Below are 15,993 nucleotides of genomic sequence, written 5' to 3' on the forward strand. Positions count from 1 at the left end.
GCGCCGACTGTCGTTTCCACCAAGGTGGCTTAAACCCATCTCAGGTCCCTGATGTGTTAGGGAGTCAAAGCCGCTTAACGCGCTGCGTGGAGATTGGTGTTGTGCGCTACTGTACCCGTTTTCCAAGACTATTGGCCCAAATTCTCACTTGTAAGTTGCGTATTGCGCGGAAATATTTATTGAGAATCCCCGGGACGTCACCTTCCGCGATATTAAATCCGCATGTGAAACTGCTGTTGTTTATTTCATTTCGCTTCAGCAATAGCATGCTTACAGCAGCTCAAGTGGTGAATGGGTGGTCAGGTATGAATAAGTTCATTGTTGTGACAATGGAAAATGAAAAATATGATCAGCTGTTGCATTTTATAGGTATCAGAAATCTTTCACTGATTTCAGCATAAGGTACGGGAATGTAGGACCTCGATACTATGTGATATCTTTTGGTTCCCCACTGAGATTTGGCAAGCTTGAGTTCAGGATCAACAATATTGTGTTTGGTGCTAAATTACAAAAGCAAATTTGACCTGGTATTGCAAAAAGTTTTGCTGATGCCGAATACTGTTCATTGTGATACTCTGAAATTATATGTTAATTTGTTTAGGGCATGCCGTGTTTCCTCGTGTTACCATACTCACTTGCGCCACATGACTCACTGACGTGGCATTGCTAGAAATGATCACTCCACGATTCTCCCATGAAATTTATGAGAAATGCGGTTCAGCTTATGGCTCACAAGCGCATTTTTTTCTGGTTAGCCAACACAGCTCACGACTCACTCTAGAACGATTGACTCACGAGCCGATTCGGCATGAGTATGATACAAGTTTGCATGTAACATATCAACACTGATTTCAATTCACATAACATGATGCAATTTGCAGTAGCCAGACACATGAGAACGAGTTCTTGGCAAGTTTGCGAGGCAACATACAGCTTAAGATACTAGCAATAATTTCCTGAACAGCTAGCTAGTTCACTGCCAGTCTTATCCATAACGTGTTAAAGCAATGCAAATCACGGTGCTGTACTATACTCGTGACAGCAATCTGGAACATTTGTATGATGAGAGGGTTTGCCCAATGGAATAGCAGTCAATGCTATGCTTATTTCAAGAAAGTAAGTAGGGTTTTTAAAATAAGCAAAAACATATTAAAGAAATTTCCAGGAAACGCGTTTGAAATTGGGACCATTGCAGTACGTTCATTGACCATTAGTTGCTGCCAGTTCAGTGATCAAATGCACTGGCAGTGCAGCTAATGTTGTGTTCTATAGATAAGGCAGTGCTGTTAGCCTTATTCGTCGTAGAATGACCAGGAGGAAGGAGAGATAGATATGACACATAAGAAACATGCAATACATCCATTGACCATTAGTTACTGGAGCGGCCACAGCCATTCTCCGACCTGCAACGCGGCGAAGAAGCAGCTCCTGAGATGCGTGCAGGCATAGCGGTTCTAGCGCTACGCACAGCTGTATTCGTGCCAAGGATGTTCACGCATCATCGTGCCGGTTTCTGCAATAGTACAGCATACCATAGACACAGAAAAATAACAGTCATTTCTCAGCCAGATAATCCCAGAGCATTCAAGCACATCATACATCATGCACAAGTACGACACACTAGCGTAACTCAGATCCATATACAAACCAAGTAGTGTCCTCAATGGGCTCATGTGGTGCACTGCCGGCTAACCTTGCGGGGAAAGCTCACACGAAGGAGAGTGGCTGGAGGTGAAAACGATGCGACAGAGACAAGCAAAAAAGAATGATGAGTTTAGGGAACAAAATTGAAAATGTATGTCCGAAGCCTACAGTTACTTACTGCCAATGCAATGATTGAATTCACTGCCGGTGTAGCCAATGTTGTATTATATAGATGAGATAGTACTTGCTAACCCTATTCCTTGCAGAATGACCGGAATGAAATATAGATGCCTTAATATTTCGGCGGTGTCTTTATCGTAACGAATGTCCTTTAATGGCGAGTCACAGCTTTTTTCAAGTAACCAACATTCAGGGGATTAACCTGGGAGGAATTTTCAGTCATTACTACCATACAGTGTAGACCCGATTTTAATCCATTAACGATCAGTAACGATTTTAACTATAAAGGCACTGAATATCAAACCCAGGCACCACGCGTATATGTAGCCGATTTTAAGCTAGCACACCTCGCGCATTAGGACGCGAATCAAGTTTGCATCGTCGGTCATGACTAGCTTGTGCGTTTTAGTCTGGTTACCGGCTTCGTTTAAAGGGGGAGTTATATGATTTTGACACGGGATTTATATCAATATGTTTTTCAACTAAGTTTTTGTTTAATAAAGGGAGTTTTACATGGAGTTTTAAATTGAAATAGCCACCTCGAAAAGCTTTCCGTGCTGTTCACAATCCGCCCCTTAAGACCAAAGTCCCTCTAGTTTCTGAGCTACACGCCCGCGAAAATGGGGAAAAATATGGCGGGGAGAGTATTTCAGAATCAACTTGGGCGCTCGTGACGTCATAATATCATTCATATCCTGCCATTCCATAACCCATGCGCCGAACAAGGCCAAGGAACATGCAATTGTCGAGGCCTTAATATCTGGCGTTTGTTATAACCGGCATTTTTACATTAGAACTGATGCTCTCTTCAGTATCGTCCAATGTGAAACATTCCCTTTACGAATGGATTCACTTATTTTTCTGTCTGGATGGTCCTGTGCTTTGCAGACGACTTTGGGCTCCAAAAAGAAGACAGGCTCCGTATCTCTCTGGATTTCAGCCTGGGTGTGCTTTTGTCAAAAAGGGTCACCAGGAATTCCCATTACCCAAAGCAAAGCCCATGTTTTGTTTATGCTCCTTCTTTTTCACTACTTGATGCATTGTTTAGAGCCCTGTGAAACGTGTTACGAATTATGTTGTGCTTGGTGTAAATTAAATGCGCAAGGTTCGGAGCGCAGAAGTTCCTAATTGATTTCTGATTTGCTTTTCATTTAAGTTGTTTTTAGTTACATTTCACCATTTTATTTGATTCATTCACCTATTTTTATTCATTAAAAACTAACTAATTAAACTAACTCCTGAAAGTACGACCTGATGACCTACCTAGTTAAATGGAGCATGTTACGAATTAGATCGTGCTTAGTGAAAGCTGGATGCCCAGATTCGCAGTGCAGAATTATACGCGAGTTTGTGTTTGATAAAGAGCTTTGGTTTAACGTGGTGCGGTTGCTCTTTTTCCACCGTCAATAGTATGTCCAAGTATCGGACCCTTTGCCGTACCCTGCATGCTCCATCGTAGTCTAAATTGGAATGCTTCCGTACTCCACAAAAAATCAAGGGTATACTTCTCGCGCGTCGAGGCCCCAGCATAATCATCGATGTAGGCGGCTAAGAAAGTTAATTTCAACGACCTGGCAGCCAGAGTTTTCGTTTCAAATTGGTTTCACGCCATTAGTGCTACATCAAATTTCTGCCGACAGGAGTGCTACGACCTCACATCTGTAGATGCTTAAACGCGACCTTAGTGCTAATGAAAACTAGCATCAATGTGTTTGAACTGCTGCGCATAATTTCAAACATTAGTGTTATGCGACAAAGCTTACACTGCAAAAACATATACCTTTCATTTTCTCCACCGCAAGAATTTATACCGTTATTACGTATTCACGACCTTGCTTTTGCTGCAAAGACTTATCCCTCGGTATTAGTGTTACAGGACGAAACCTATGCTTTAAGAATGTATGCACGTCATTTCTTCCGCTGGAAAAATATACACAGCTATTACTTATACCGGACTTAACTTCTCCCGCAAACACCTATATACGAAATAAGTGCTACACTATAAAACGTATATTTCAAAAATGTATAGCGGTCATTACTTATACTGCAAAACCTTTCACCATCAGTGCTCTACACGGCATGTCGTCTACTGGAAAGACTTAAGCGCGCCATTAGTGCCACAGCAAGCACTTATGATAAAACTTTTGCTCTACAAGTGATAACAGGTAAATGTTTTTTGCAGTGTAAGTTTCGTTGTATAGCTCTTATATCTTGCATGCATTTTAACAGCAGTTATTATCACGCGTCATACAAGTTTTTGCCGTGTAGGTAATGGCGTGTATGCCTGATTTGTGGCACTTTTGTCGTGACTCCCTTTAAATGAGTCTTAAATATGATTACAAGACACTAAATAACTCCGTTTAATCAACAGTTTCGTTAGTACCACAAAATCTCGCGAGCTCTGTTTAAAAAAGTTTCGTTATTATCACAGGTGATTCCACTTAAGCAGTCACATGCCTTGCACCAATGACACTACATCGGCATGCTAGGGATCTCATTTGCTCTCATATCTTCCAGAAAGCCCAAAAATTGCTCTCCACGCCTCCGCCTATGCATAGGCCCTTACAGACCAGTTTTGTTTGGGATAAATTCCCCGCTCACGACTCGAGATATGCGTCCTGCTGGATACATGACTACAGCTGTGATATCACTGGCAGTAAGCTGAAGATCGGAAAGATTCAACCTAATGTTTCTCCGTCCGTCCCCTCGGGGTCCGCGTTGCAATACCTCGAGAAAAGCAGCTTGTCGATGTTCTTGTCTCGAGCATTTCGTTTACTAATGGGACGCATTGCTCTTAACCTCTTTGCCGAAAGACCTTGAAAAATATGTCGAACAAAAAATAGGTGTCTTCTGACATCTCACAGAACGTCATCGTGTACCGTGCGTCCCGCGTTCCGCCGCCTATAACCTGTATTATTTCTTTGCAATTTTCTTTCGGCCATACCGGGGTGAAATGGACCGCTGAGAGCTGTTTTAAGTGCTCCGATAGCAGACGTTTTCGCACGTGAGCTGTTCAAGAGCAAGGTTCGTTGTCCGTTATAGGTCTGCATTTCTTGAGGTTTCGAATTCTGATATTGCACACCCCCTTCCCTTACGACCCAGTGGTGTTTCAACGCGCGCTTTCAATTGTCAAACGTGTTACAACGCACGTAGTCGACAGTCTTGCGGCCGGACAAGGCGCGCAAGAGCGGGCAATAGTTCAGGTGCTTGGAATGTGGGATTGTATCACCGCTGTTTGCAATTAGGATTGTCCTCTCGGTCTTGAAAATAAGAATAATAAATCGGTTTGCAGTGGGCCCAAGTTCCATAAAAAACGCGTGCCAACCCATCCAAACACCATTGTGAGTGAGGCCGTAAACTAAGCGAGCCTCACCGTCCACTGGACGAAAATTGCGTAGTTTTAGCTCCCAGACCCAGTCATTTACGCTTTTGATATGGCTAGCTTTGCACTTAATAGTTGCTGGATCGTGCAAGTGTCAGAAAGAACACTTTAAAATAGCTTTCCTGGGATATATCCAAAATGTGCACGCGTGATTTTTATCATCTGAGGGCTGAGATGCAGCATAATGGGTCATGTAAATGACGTCAGCGGTTGCAATCGTTAGATGACACGAATTTCCTCAGAAACTGGTGGCGAATGATAGCTATCAAAAGGGGAAAACACAGAACCAGAAGCCATCACATGTCCTCAAAGCAAGCGAAATTCAGTTTTTTTCTGCTGAAAGACCTTTGCTCTGGCGATTTCCCAGCCTTCTACCGATATCAAAAGTCAAATTATCAACAGACGCTTTCAGTGAAGCCGGTTTCAGTGAAAAACCTCAACATCAGACACCAAAAAGGTTTTCATTGCGGTTTTCAACATTTCACAAATCACACGGGCGCATTATAGGACCCACGCCACCCTCCGACTACGCCATTGACCTCAGAGGTGCTCATACATCACCCTCCGCCGTCAGCCTTCCGCTGACCTCGGAAGCATGCTCGCCGTTGGCGAAAAGCATGTTTGCCACCCCCGTGTTATGGTGTTCGGCGATGATTAATGACAGCCGCAGGGGGCTACGCAGTGGAAGCGCACTTTTTTGACACAAATGCGGTTCAAGGCTGGTATGAACGGATGCTCAACAGTCGGTGGTCTGCGCATGATCTTCATGGGGATGATTGTCAAACTTGATCTGCATTGCGTCCAATGCAGGCGTTTTCATCGCTGGCGGGCCTTTAAACGCGCTCACGCAAGATTGAGTGAGTGGTGCTCAAATTGGCTGAACGATTGTTTAAAACGGTCCTTTCCGAAGGAGCTCTTGGTGGAATGAGCGCATAAACCAAAATTATAACATGTGAAAGGAAACACCACATATTTGGGAAAGGTGCACAATTGTGCCCGGGAACACAAAACTTTTAAAACACGTGCTGCATAATTAAGTGTGAAGCTCCAGCCTTTCATAGCGCCCACCTCGCCTCAATGCGAACACCACGCTGAGCTGTAGAGAACTGCGACATCAAGAGGCCCACTTCGCGCACCACAAATTCGTGGCAGGATCGAACGAGTCGCGAACAAAATATATCGTCAATGGTTATAAATACTAAGCATAATTTTTTCATAACACTGCTTCCGTTGATGCGGGTTGATTTTTTGCCTGTCAGGGAGCGCACAATTTCTTGCCATAAAGGGTTCAGCTAGTCATGATAATCGACCTGGCCTACGCAAATGCCATTACCTAGTCGGTGTGCTTCAAGTTTAATATCTTTGATGCGTACTCCACGATTTTGAGTTCTGGTAGCAAGCTTCATATGTCCTCTAAACTCTGCTTTGTTTTGGGTTATTTGCTGTATGTTTTGACATCATTTGGCCAGGTTTTCAGCATCTTCCTGAGTGCACTAAATTATATTATTCTGCCACGACGTTCAATAGGTAAATGAATGCAAATCACTTTTCGTTTACTTCCTCAAATGTAACTTACCCGGCTAGTTACCGTAACTAACCAGGTACGTTTGAAGAATCATTGACATGGATTATATCCCATACACGTCATGTTCACATGTGTAATCAGAGCGCCCTGCGGGTGCGCCCACTGAGACGCCGCTACAGCCAGCTCACGAATCGTCAGCGCCCTGGCACGCCTCATTGGTGCGGCTGCGTTCGGCGGTCGGTGCGGCGGACACCGGCTGCCCATCTACATCGGCCACCGTCTCCGGCATCGGGCGGCCGTTGGTCTCGGGCAGGAGCAGGCCGGCGAGGCCGCCCAGCAGGGCGAGGCCGGCGAACACGGCCGACGGCGCGCTCTCGTGCAGCTCACTCACCAAGTCCACCACGAACGGCGAGAGGGCGGCGCCCACTCGCGACGCCAGCTGCCGCAGGCCGCACGCCAGCGAGCGGACCTCAGTGGGCATCAGTTCGGCAGTGAACACCACTATCGTGTTAAAGGCGGAGGATGCGCCGATCTTGGCAACCACGCCAAGTACCAGCCAGAGCGTGGTGTCCTTCTGCACGAAGGTGAGTAACATGGCGGCGGCCTGCAGCGAGAGGAGGAGGATCAGCGAGCGTCGCCGTCCCAGCCGGTCCAGAAGGGGAAACACTAAGCTGGAGGGAATGTCGGCGAGACCGGAAAACACCGCTGCCAAATGCGGGCTCGCCGCCAGTTGCGTCGTGTCGAACGAGATACCGAAGTAGGAGCCGGCGATGATGAAGCCGAGAAAGACGGCGATGAGTGTTCGGCGACGCATGTGCGGCGTCCGGACCAGCTGCAGCATCATTTGCAGCGGACTGTGGCCGCCGGCGGTCTTCATAGTGGTCTGGCGGGACAGCATGTCGTTCCGCGCCTCCGCCATCAGCTGCAGCACCTCCTCCTCTGGCAGCACCCGGCGGCCGTTCCAGCGCGCGCCCCGGCGCAGCACGGCACACGCCTCCGGGAACCGGCCCTGCAGCACCAGCCAGCGGGGCGACTCGGGCATCAGCCAGAAGTTGAACAGGAAGATAAGACACGGCACGGCGTACGCCAGCTGGAGCAGCCATCTCGTGCGGATCAGGTACGAGCCGAGCGCGACGAAGCAGGTGCCAAAGGCGAATGGCATGATTGAGACGATACCGATCGCGGCGCGCCGCTCGCTGCTGCACAGCTCCAGAACCAGCACGTACTGGCTGCTGATCATGGCCGACGTGGCGACGCCCGTCAGGAAGCGCACGGCCGCGAAGCTGGCGTAGTCGGTGACGAGCGCGACGGTGAACGCACAGGCGATCAGCAGCAGCATGGCCGGCAGGAAGACGGGCCGCCGGCCGAAGCGATCGGCCAGCTGGCCGCTCGCCACCGAGCCGAACAGGCCGCCGATCATCAGCCACGTCTGCAGCAGTGAGAGCAGCGGCTTGCGGCCGCACACCAGCGTCCACTCAGTCACCACCGTCGACACGTACACGGAAGGGTCGAACGCCCAGCGCTGACAGGCGGCCGTCGAGTTGGCCGCGTGGCAGCGCGGTGTATCGGACGGCAGATTGGCGAAAGTGACGTTGGCGGCGAAGCCGTCGGCGCATCTAAACTTGGGCGTGGCGCCGACGAACATCATGGACATGGAGAAGACGGGGAAGAGCAGCCACATGACGGACATGTACCCGATGAGCAGCGTTTGCCAGCGGCCGGTGCCGCAGCACCGCTCCAGCACGTCCTCGAAGAGCACCTCCGCCTTCTGCTCGGACTTCTCCTCGGCCTTGCCGCTCTCTGCCGTATCCGCCATCGCGACAGCTTACTTGGTCACGAGCACTCCCAGCGGTGTCCGCGTGCGTCGGGCTCAGCGACGTGTCACGCTCCTCTCGGCGCACTCCGTGATCCTGGCCCTCGCACACGGTAGGCTCGCGGAGACTCCGCGCTCCGTCGCCGCACCGCCGGACAGGCGCGCGTACTTCACGTCCGTCGCGTTACTGGTCGGCAGAACCTGCCTCTGCCACCCAACGAAGGCGAGTGGCCTTACAGCGCCGTTTGGCCGGGCGCCGCGACACCGCGTCCGACCGGCCTCATTGGCGCCAGCCGCACTGCAGCGGCCGTTTACGGAACCTCCTCCAGATGCACTTGCCACGCTTCTGTTCTGGAAATATAGATGTGCGTGCGCGCCCACTGTGCAATGTGCATACGTTTGGAGCGGTAGCCGAAGTTAAGAACGGGTACAGCAACTGTAAACCTTTCCCAGTTCCCGCAAAGCTTAACCAACTTGTGTGAAGTAAAAAGAAAAAATATAATAAATAAAGTATAAAATAAAAATATCAATAAGTAAATAAACACAAGCGCCCATACGTTTACGCGCAAAGAGGACGGGTACTTATGTGAGGTTTTTAGCGTGCATATTGCCCATAAAGTAAAAATGTATATAAAGTAAATAAGTGCAAGTTTGTTTCATCTATCTAGTCCCCTGTACAGAATGCCGTTTTCGCAACACACATGCTTCGCTGTAGATGGCGTAGCTGCACCACAGAGGCGACCCAGGGAGGGAAGGAGTTGGGGCAACCAGGTCATTAAAACGCAAACTGGAACAGTCCTTCGGCGTGGGTATTCCGACTCCTGATACCACCCCTGCCAAGAGGCAAGGGCTGGAAAAGTTAGAAAGGTGTATTGTTCGCGCGCATTTAGGTATCGGACTGACAGAGCGATGACCGTAAAGTCAACAAAGATGCAGATGTAAAGTGAACTACAGAATGCAAATAACAGCAGTTTCTCAGAGCGTAAAAAAGTTGAGATTAGTTTGAGTTGTTGACTGATATAACGTGGCGCGAAAAACAGACTTATGGAGCTGTTTTTTAAGTTATAATACTAAAATTAAAGCATTATTTTTATTGGGTGTTTTATGATTATGATTATTGCGGTTTTAGGGCGTCGACTTCTAGGGTCATTTTGCGCCCATAACAGCTAAGTGTTTACCGTGGTGTGTAAATGGCTGTGAATCCTATGTTTCTCAAAAATGAAAACAGCTGTCCGGTGTCAAGCATGCGGGAATCGTCACCAATAAGGTCTGAAAATGTAAGACCTGACGCATCTCGTCCGAAGTAAAGTGCCTGGTCTTCTCTGAACTATGGGCAAGAGTGAATAACGTGGCGAACCGTAAGTGGCGCATCACAGCGAGGACATTTAGGACGGTCTTCGGCGCACAAAAGGTAGCTATGTGTTGCGTGCTTGTGGCCAATTGGTAATCTGCTGAGGGTTACTTCTTCGCGTCTCAACGTACGTGAGCTTGAAGACCATGGACCCAGTTGTGGCCTGATCATCTTTAACTTATTGTTTACAATGGCGTCCCAGCAGCGTTGCCATTTCCCCTTCACAAAGGTCGCGATTGCAGGGTAAAAGTCCCTTGCCAGCAAGGGTAAAGAACGGGCGAAAGGCGCACGCGCTCCCCGTTTTGCGGCCCCGTCAGCACGCTCGTTACCTGCGATACCCACATAACTCAGTATCCAACATAAGACGACAGTTTTACCAGCAAGATCCAGCGCTGTCAGGCGAACTAAAATATCCTGTATAATGGGACAAGGTGGGTTAAAGGTTGTCAGAGCCAACAGGCTGCTCAAGGAATCGGATAAGACCACGTGTGAGTTGCTCTCACCAACTTCGATGAAGCATGGGGCTTTACTGATTGCAACGAGCTCGGACGTGTAAACTGAGGCGTGTTTCGGTTAAGAAAAGGACCGGGTGGCTTGGTCATTCACAAATACAGCACCAACGCCTACCTCCGTCTTGGGCCAATCAGTATATGTGGCTTGAAAACCTATGTACGACCCGATGTGCTCCAGAGCCTTCGATCTCAGGTTGCATGGGATCGCTCCGTGTTTGCTGGTGCATGAAAGGGATACATCCACTTTTGGTGAGATAAGCTCCCATGGAGACACTAATACGGGACGCGACCTTTGCACACCACGCAAAGTTATGTCGCTTCCCCGGAACAGCTTCTTCATATGGACACCAAATGGAGTAGCGGATGGCCTCCCGATACCTTGGAACTTGCTTTCCACATCACGTGAAAAGATTGCTCGGTGAGTCGGATGGTTGGGAAATTGAGCCAGCTTGCAAAAGTACCGCATGCCAAGCATTTCCCTTCTCAGTGCCAACGCCGGTTCATTAACTCCCACTGTAAGGCTAGCAACTGGCGACGTCCTGAATGCCCCCGTCACAATGCGTAATGCGGTATGGTGCGCGGTGTCTAATAAACGTTTGAAGGAGCTCGGCGCGCGGTCATAAATAAAACAGCCATAGTCAAGTTTCGAACGTATAGGTGAGCGGTATAGCAGTAACAGTGTTCTTCTGTCCGCTCCATAAGATGTTCGAGACACATACTTCAGTATCTTCAATGCTTTAAGCAGTTGTCACGTAGGGTTTTTCAAATGTGACCCATACGATAAACGGCTATCAAATTGCAGACCCAAGAGGCGGGCACTGGATTCGTTCGGGATGGTCTGGCCGTATAGCCTTAAAGCCATAGCGGGGCATTGACGACGTCTGAAAAAGTGCATAGCGGCTGTTTTCTAGGTCGAGAAACGTAGTCCGTTTATAACACTCCATCCTTCCAGGCTGATCACAGCCCAATGCAAGCGACGCTCCAAAGAGGCAAAATTTGAAGAGGCATACCAGATGGCGACGTCATCCACGAAGAGAGAGCGGCTGACCGACTTTGGAAGGGAGCCACCAATATCGTTAATCATCACCGCGACAAAGCGACGCTCAGAACACTGCCCTGGGGCACGCCATTATCTTGTTGGTACCAATCCGAGAAGTGTGAGCCAACACGAACTCTGAAAGAACGATCGGTCATAAAGTTCGCTCGGAACGTGCCCATGGCTCCTCGAATGCCGTAATGAAAGAGCTTTTTTAGGATGCCGTAACGCCACGTCGTACCATAGGCTTTTTCAACATAAAAAACACAGCGCCATCATGTCGTTTTTCCCTAGAACTGGTGCGAATGTTTGTGTCGAGAGCTATTAGATGGTCAATGGTACTGCGATTTTTCCTGAATCCACATTGAGCAGCCGTAAAAACGTTGTATCGCTCCAAAAACCAAGACAAGCGCACATTCACCATACGTTCCATCAACTTACAAACGCATGATGTCAGTGAGATAGGGCGATAGTCGGCAGGGTCAGCCCCACTCTTACCAGGCTTGAGCATAGGGACAATATGTGACACACGCCACGACTCCGAAAAACCTCCATTCTCCCAGAGATTGTCGCACGTTGCTAAGAGGCCCTCAACTACTGAAGTGGGGAGTTGCTTAAGCATGGCGTTGTGAACTAGATCCGGACCCTCTGCCACGTTGCGCAGCGATCCGATCGCGGAAATTAGTTCGGCCATTGTAAAAGGTCGGTTACACGACATCTGCTCCGTCGTGCTGAAGTCAACAGGGGATGCCTCGCAGCGAATCCGGTGACGCATAAGGTGTGCGACGGCATTGCCCTTACCACACCGTTCGGAGAATGCGCGAGCGATTTCATTTGCTACGTCAGCTGGGTGTATAATATCACGTCCATTGATACGGAGCACAGGGTGTGGTACAGACAAGTGCTGTCCCACAATGCGTTTGATCCGTGACCATACATTGGATGCAGGTGTTTGGCAGTTTATTTGGCCGATGTACGATCGCCACGATGCCCGCTTAGCCTCTAGAACGGTGCGTCTAGCAGTCGCTCGTGTTCGTCGAAATGCAATAAGATTCTCAGTCGTGCTCCGACGGTCAAACTTTCTAAGGGCCCTCTTACGCGCATAGATGGCGTCGCGGCACTGGTCCGTCCACCACGGAGCAGGGGGACGACGTGGGGCACCGGATGCACGTGGTATGCTTTCTTGTGCCGATCGTAAGATTGTGGAGGTGAGTTTCTCTATCGAAGCAGGCGCATCCACCGAACCGGAGGCCAACCTGGTTTCCACCCGTGCCTGAAATTTATCATGGTCAGCCTTTCTAAGATTCCACCGTTGTGGCCTGGAACCGAGAGCTGCTCCATTCTGGTGACGCAACCAGATGGGGTAGTGATCACTACCAAAGGAGTCGTTGTCAACCGACCATGTCAGGTGTGCCGCCAGTTGGGGGCTGGCAAAACTCAAGTCCAGCGCCGATGGCTGACCTGACGGCAGCGTCATGTGGGTTCGGGTCTCGGTGTTTAAAATGTAGAGATTCATCATGTAAAAAAGTTTCGCAATGCCTGCCGCGAGTGTTGGTCTGGGCGCAACCCCAAGATGTGTTGTGAGCATTGAAGTCACCCGTGAAAAGAAGACGCGGGGAAGCTCGGCCACCAGTAGCCAGTCTCTCAAAACAGAAATTCGTAGATTTTTGGCGTAAATCGTATATTTTTGGCGTACAATCGTAAAATCCAGTTTCTCAAAGCAAAAATGTATAACTAACAACTACAATCTACGACACTGAAAAAATACACAGAAAATGTATAATCTACGACACAAACATACGCAAACAATCTTGCATGAGTTTTTCAAAGCCAAGAACAAATGTATGACAGAGCTTAATTTTGATAATAGCTTAATAGTGAGTGTTCCAGTCTTTCAGACAAGAAGCCCTGGGTAGGGCATGCCAAGACCAAAAGATAAAGCAAAACTGCCTAGTCAAGGAGCTTCCTTTGCAAGAACATCAAAATATATCATGTGTAAGCAGTGCGCCCAGCGGGTGCGTCCACTGAGACGCCGCTACAGCCAGCTCACGGATCGTCAGCGCCCTGGCACGCCTCATTGGTGCGGGTGCGTTCGGCGGTAGGTGCGGCGAACACCGGCTGCCCATCTACATCGGCCACCGTCTCCGGCATCGGGCGGCCGTTGGTCTCGGGCAGGAGCAGGCCGGCGAGGCCGCCCAGCAGGGCGAGGCCGGCGAACACGGCCGACGGCGCGCTCTCGTGCAGCTCACTCACCAAGTCCACCACGAACGGCGCGAGGGCGGCGCCCGCGCGCTCCGCCAGCTGGCGCAGACCGCACGCCAGCGAGCGGACCTCGGTGGGCATCAGTTCGGCCACGAACACCATTATCGTGTTAAAGGCGGAGGAGACGCCGATCTTGGCGACCACGCCGAGTACCAGCCAGAGCGTGGTGTCCTTCTGCACGAAGGTGAGTAACATGGCGGCGGCCTGCACCGAGAGGAGGAGGATCAGCGAGCGTCGCCGTCCCAGCCGATCCAGCAGGGGAAACACTAAGCTGGAGGGAATGTCGGCGAGACCGGAAAACACCGCCGCCAGATGCGGGCTCGCCGCCAGTTGCGTCGTGTCGAACGAGATACCGAAGTAGGAGCCGGCGATGATGAAGCCGAGAAAGACGGCGATGAGTGTTCGGCGGCGCATGTGCGGCGTCCGGACCAGCTGCAGCATCATTTGCAGCGGACTGTAGCCGCCGGCGGTCTTCATAGTGGTCTGGCGGGACAGCATGTTGTTCCGCGCCTCTGCCATCAGCTGCAGCACCTCCTCCTCTGGCAGCACCCGGCGGCCGTTCCAGCGCGCGCCCCGGCGCAGCACGGCACACGCCTCCGGGAACCGGTCCTGCAGCACCAGCCAGCGGGGCGACTCGGGCATCAGCCAGAAGTTGAACAGGAAGATAAGACACGGCACGGCGTACGCCAGCTGGAGTAGCCATCTCGTGCGGATTAGGTACGAGCCGAGCGCGACGAGACAGGTGCCAAAGGCGAATGGCATGAGTGAGACGAGACCGATCGCAGCGCGTCGCTCGCTGCTGCACAGCTCCATCATCAGCACGTACTGGCTGCTGATCATGGCCGACATGGCGACACCCGTCAGAAAGCGTACGGCCGCGAAGCTGGCGTAGTCGGTGACGAGTGCGACGGTGAACGCGCAGGCGATCAGCAGCAGCATGGCCGGCAGGAAGACGGGCCGCCGGCCGAAGCGATCGGCCAGCTGGCCGCTCACCACCGAGCCGAACAGGCCGCCGATCATCAGCCACGACTGCAGCAGCGAGAGCAGCGGCTTGCGGCCGCACACCAGCGTCCACTCGGTCACCACCGTCGATACGTACACGGAAGGATCGAACGCCCAGCGCTGACAGGCGGCGGTCGAATTGGCCGCGTGGCAGCGCGGCGTATCGGACGGCAGCGAGGCGAAGGTGGCGTTGGCGGCGAAGCCGTCGGAGCATTTAAACTTGGGCGTGGCACCGACGAACATCATGGACATGGAGAAGACGGGGAAGAGCAGCCACATGACGGACATGTACCCGATGAGCAGCGTTTGCCAGCGGCCGGTGCCGCAGCATCGCTCCAGCACGTCCTCGAAGAGCACCTCCGCCTTCTGCTCGGACTTCTCCTCGGCCTTGCCGCCATCTGCCGTCCCCACCATCGCAACAGCTTACTTGGTCACGAGCATTCCCCAGCGGTGTCCGCGTGCGTCGGGCTCAGCGACGCGTCACGCTCCTCTCGGCGCACTCCGTGATCCTGGCCCACGCACACGGCAGGCTCACGGAGGCTCCGCGCTCCGTCGCCGCACCGCCGGACAGGCGCGCGTGCTTCACGTCCGTCGTGTTACTGGTCGGCAGAACCTGCCTCTGCCACCCAACGAAGGCGAGTGGCTTTACAGCGCCGTTTGGCCGGCCGCCGCGACCCGTCCGACCGGTCTCAGTGGCGCCCGCCGCACTGCAGCGGCCGTTTAAGGAACCTCCTCCAGATGCACTTGCCACGCTTCTGTTCTGGAAATATAGATGTGCGTGCGTGCCCAGTGTGCAATATGCATATGTTAGGGGCGGTAGCCGAAGTTAAGAACGGGTACAGCAACAGTAAACCTCTCCCAGTTCCCGCAAAGCTTAACCAAATTGTGTGTAAAGTAAAAAGTAAAAATACATATATAATAAAGTATAAAGTAAAAATGTCAATAAGTGAAAAAACACAGGCGCCCATACGTTTACGCGCAGAGGACCGGTACTAATGTGTGGCTTATAGCGTGCATAGTACGCATAAAGTAAAAATGTAGATACAGTAAAGAAGCGCAAGTTTGCTTCATCTATATAGCTCCCTGTACAGAATGCCGTTTTCGCAACACATGTGCTTCGCTGCCGATGGCGTAGCTGCACCACAGAGGCGACCCAGGGAGGGAAGCAGTTGGGGGCAGCCAGGTCATTTAAACGTAAACTGGAACAATCCTTCGGCGTGGGTATTTCGACCACTGATACCACCCTTGCCATTAGGCAAGGGCTGGAAAAGGTGGAAAGGCGTATT

The 15,993-nt window shown here is 50.8% G+C and overlaps 2 protein-coding genes across 2 annotated transcripts; both read right to left on the reverse strand.

Moving 5' to 3' along the window:
• Positions 1–7,689: 7,689 nt before the first annotated feature.
• LOC119102937 (organic cation transporter-like protein) lies at positions 7,690–8,547 on the reverse strand (the record flags this gene model as incomplete). Its single annotated transcript, XM_037226386.1, has 1 exon — positions 7,690–8,547. A coding segment is annotated over exon 1 (858 nt), but the record flags the coding sequence as incomplete, so codon positions are not given.
• A 4,942-nt stretch (positions 8,548–13,489) lies between these two features.
• On the reverse strand, positions 13,490–15,121 carry LOC119102938 (organic cation transporter protein). Its single transcript, XM_037226387.1, has 4 exons — positions 14,888–15,121; positions 14,688–14,827; positions 14,291–14,588; positions 13,490–14,242 (listed from the first exon to the last, which is right to left on the reverse strand). Exons 1-4 carry the CDS (start codon positions 15,119–15,121, stop codon positions 13,490–13,492), a joined length of 1,425 nt encoding a protein of 474 aa, XP_037082282.1.
• Positions 15,122–15,993: the final 872 nt, after the last annotated feature.

This window comes from Pollicipes pollicipes, unplaced genomic scaffold (genome assembly GCF_011947565.3).
Source record: "Pollicipes pollicipes isolate AB1234 unplaced genomic scaffold, Ppol_2.1 Scaffold_5724;HRSCAF=6776_pilon_pilon_pilon, whole genome shotgun sequence".
Taxonomy (NCBI): Eukaryota; Metazoa; Arthropoda; class Thecostraca; order Pollicipedomorpha; family Pollicipedidae; genus Pollicipes; species Pollicipes pollicipes.

Excerpts from the sequence above, each read along its gene's own strand:
- LOC119102938 (XM_037226387.1), bottom strand. The coding sequence starts at position 15,121 with ATGGTGGGGACGGCAGATGGCGGCAAGGCCGAGGAGAAGTCCGAGCAG. Across the intron at positions 14,828-14,887 it reads TCGCCGCCAACGCCACCTTC|CGCTGGGCGTTCGATCCTTC; the intron begins GCCTCGCTGCCG and ends GCCGCCTGTCAG. Across the intron at positions 14,589-14,687 it reads GGCTCGGTGGTGAGCGGCCA|CTTCGCGGCCGTACGCTTTC; the intron begins GCTGGCCGATCG and ends CGACTACGCCAG.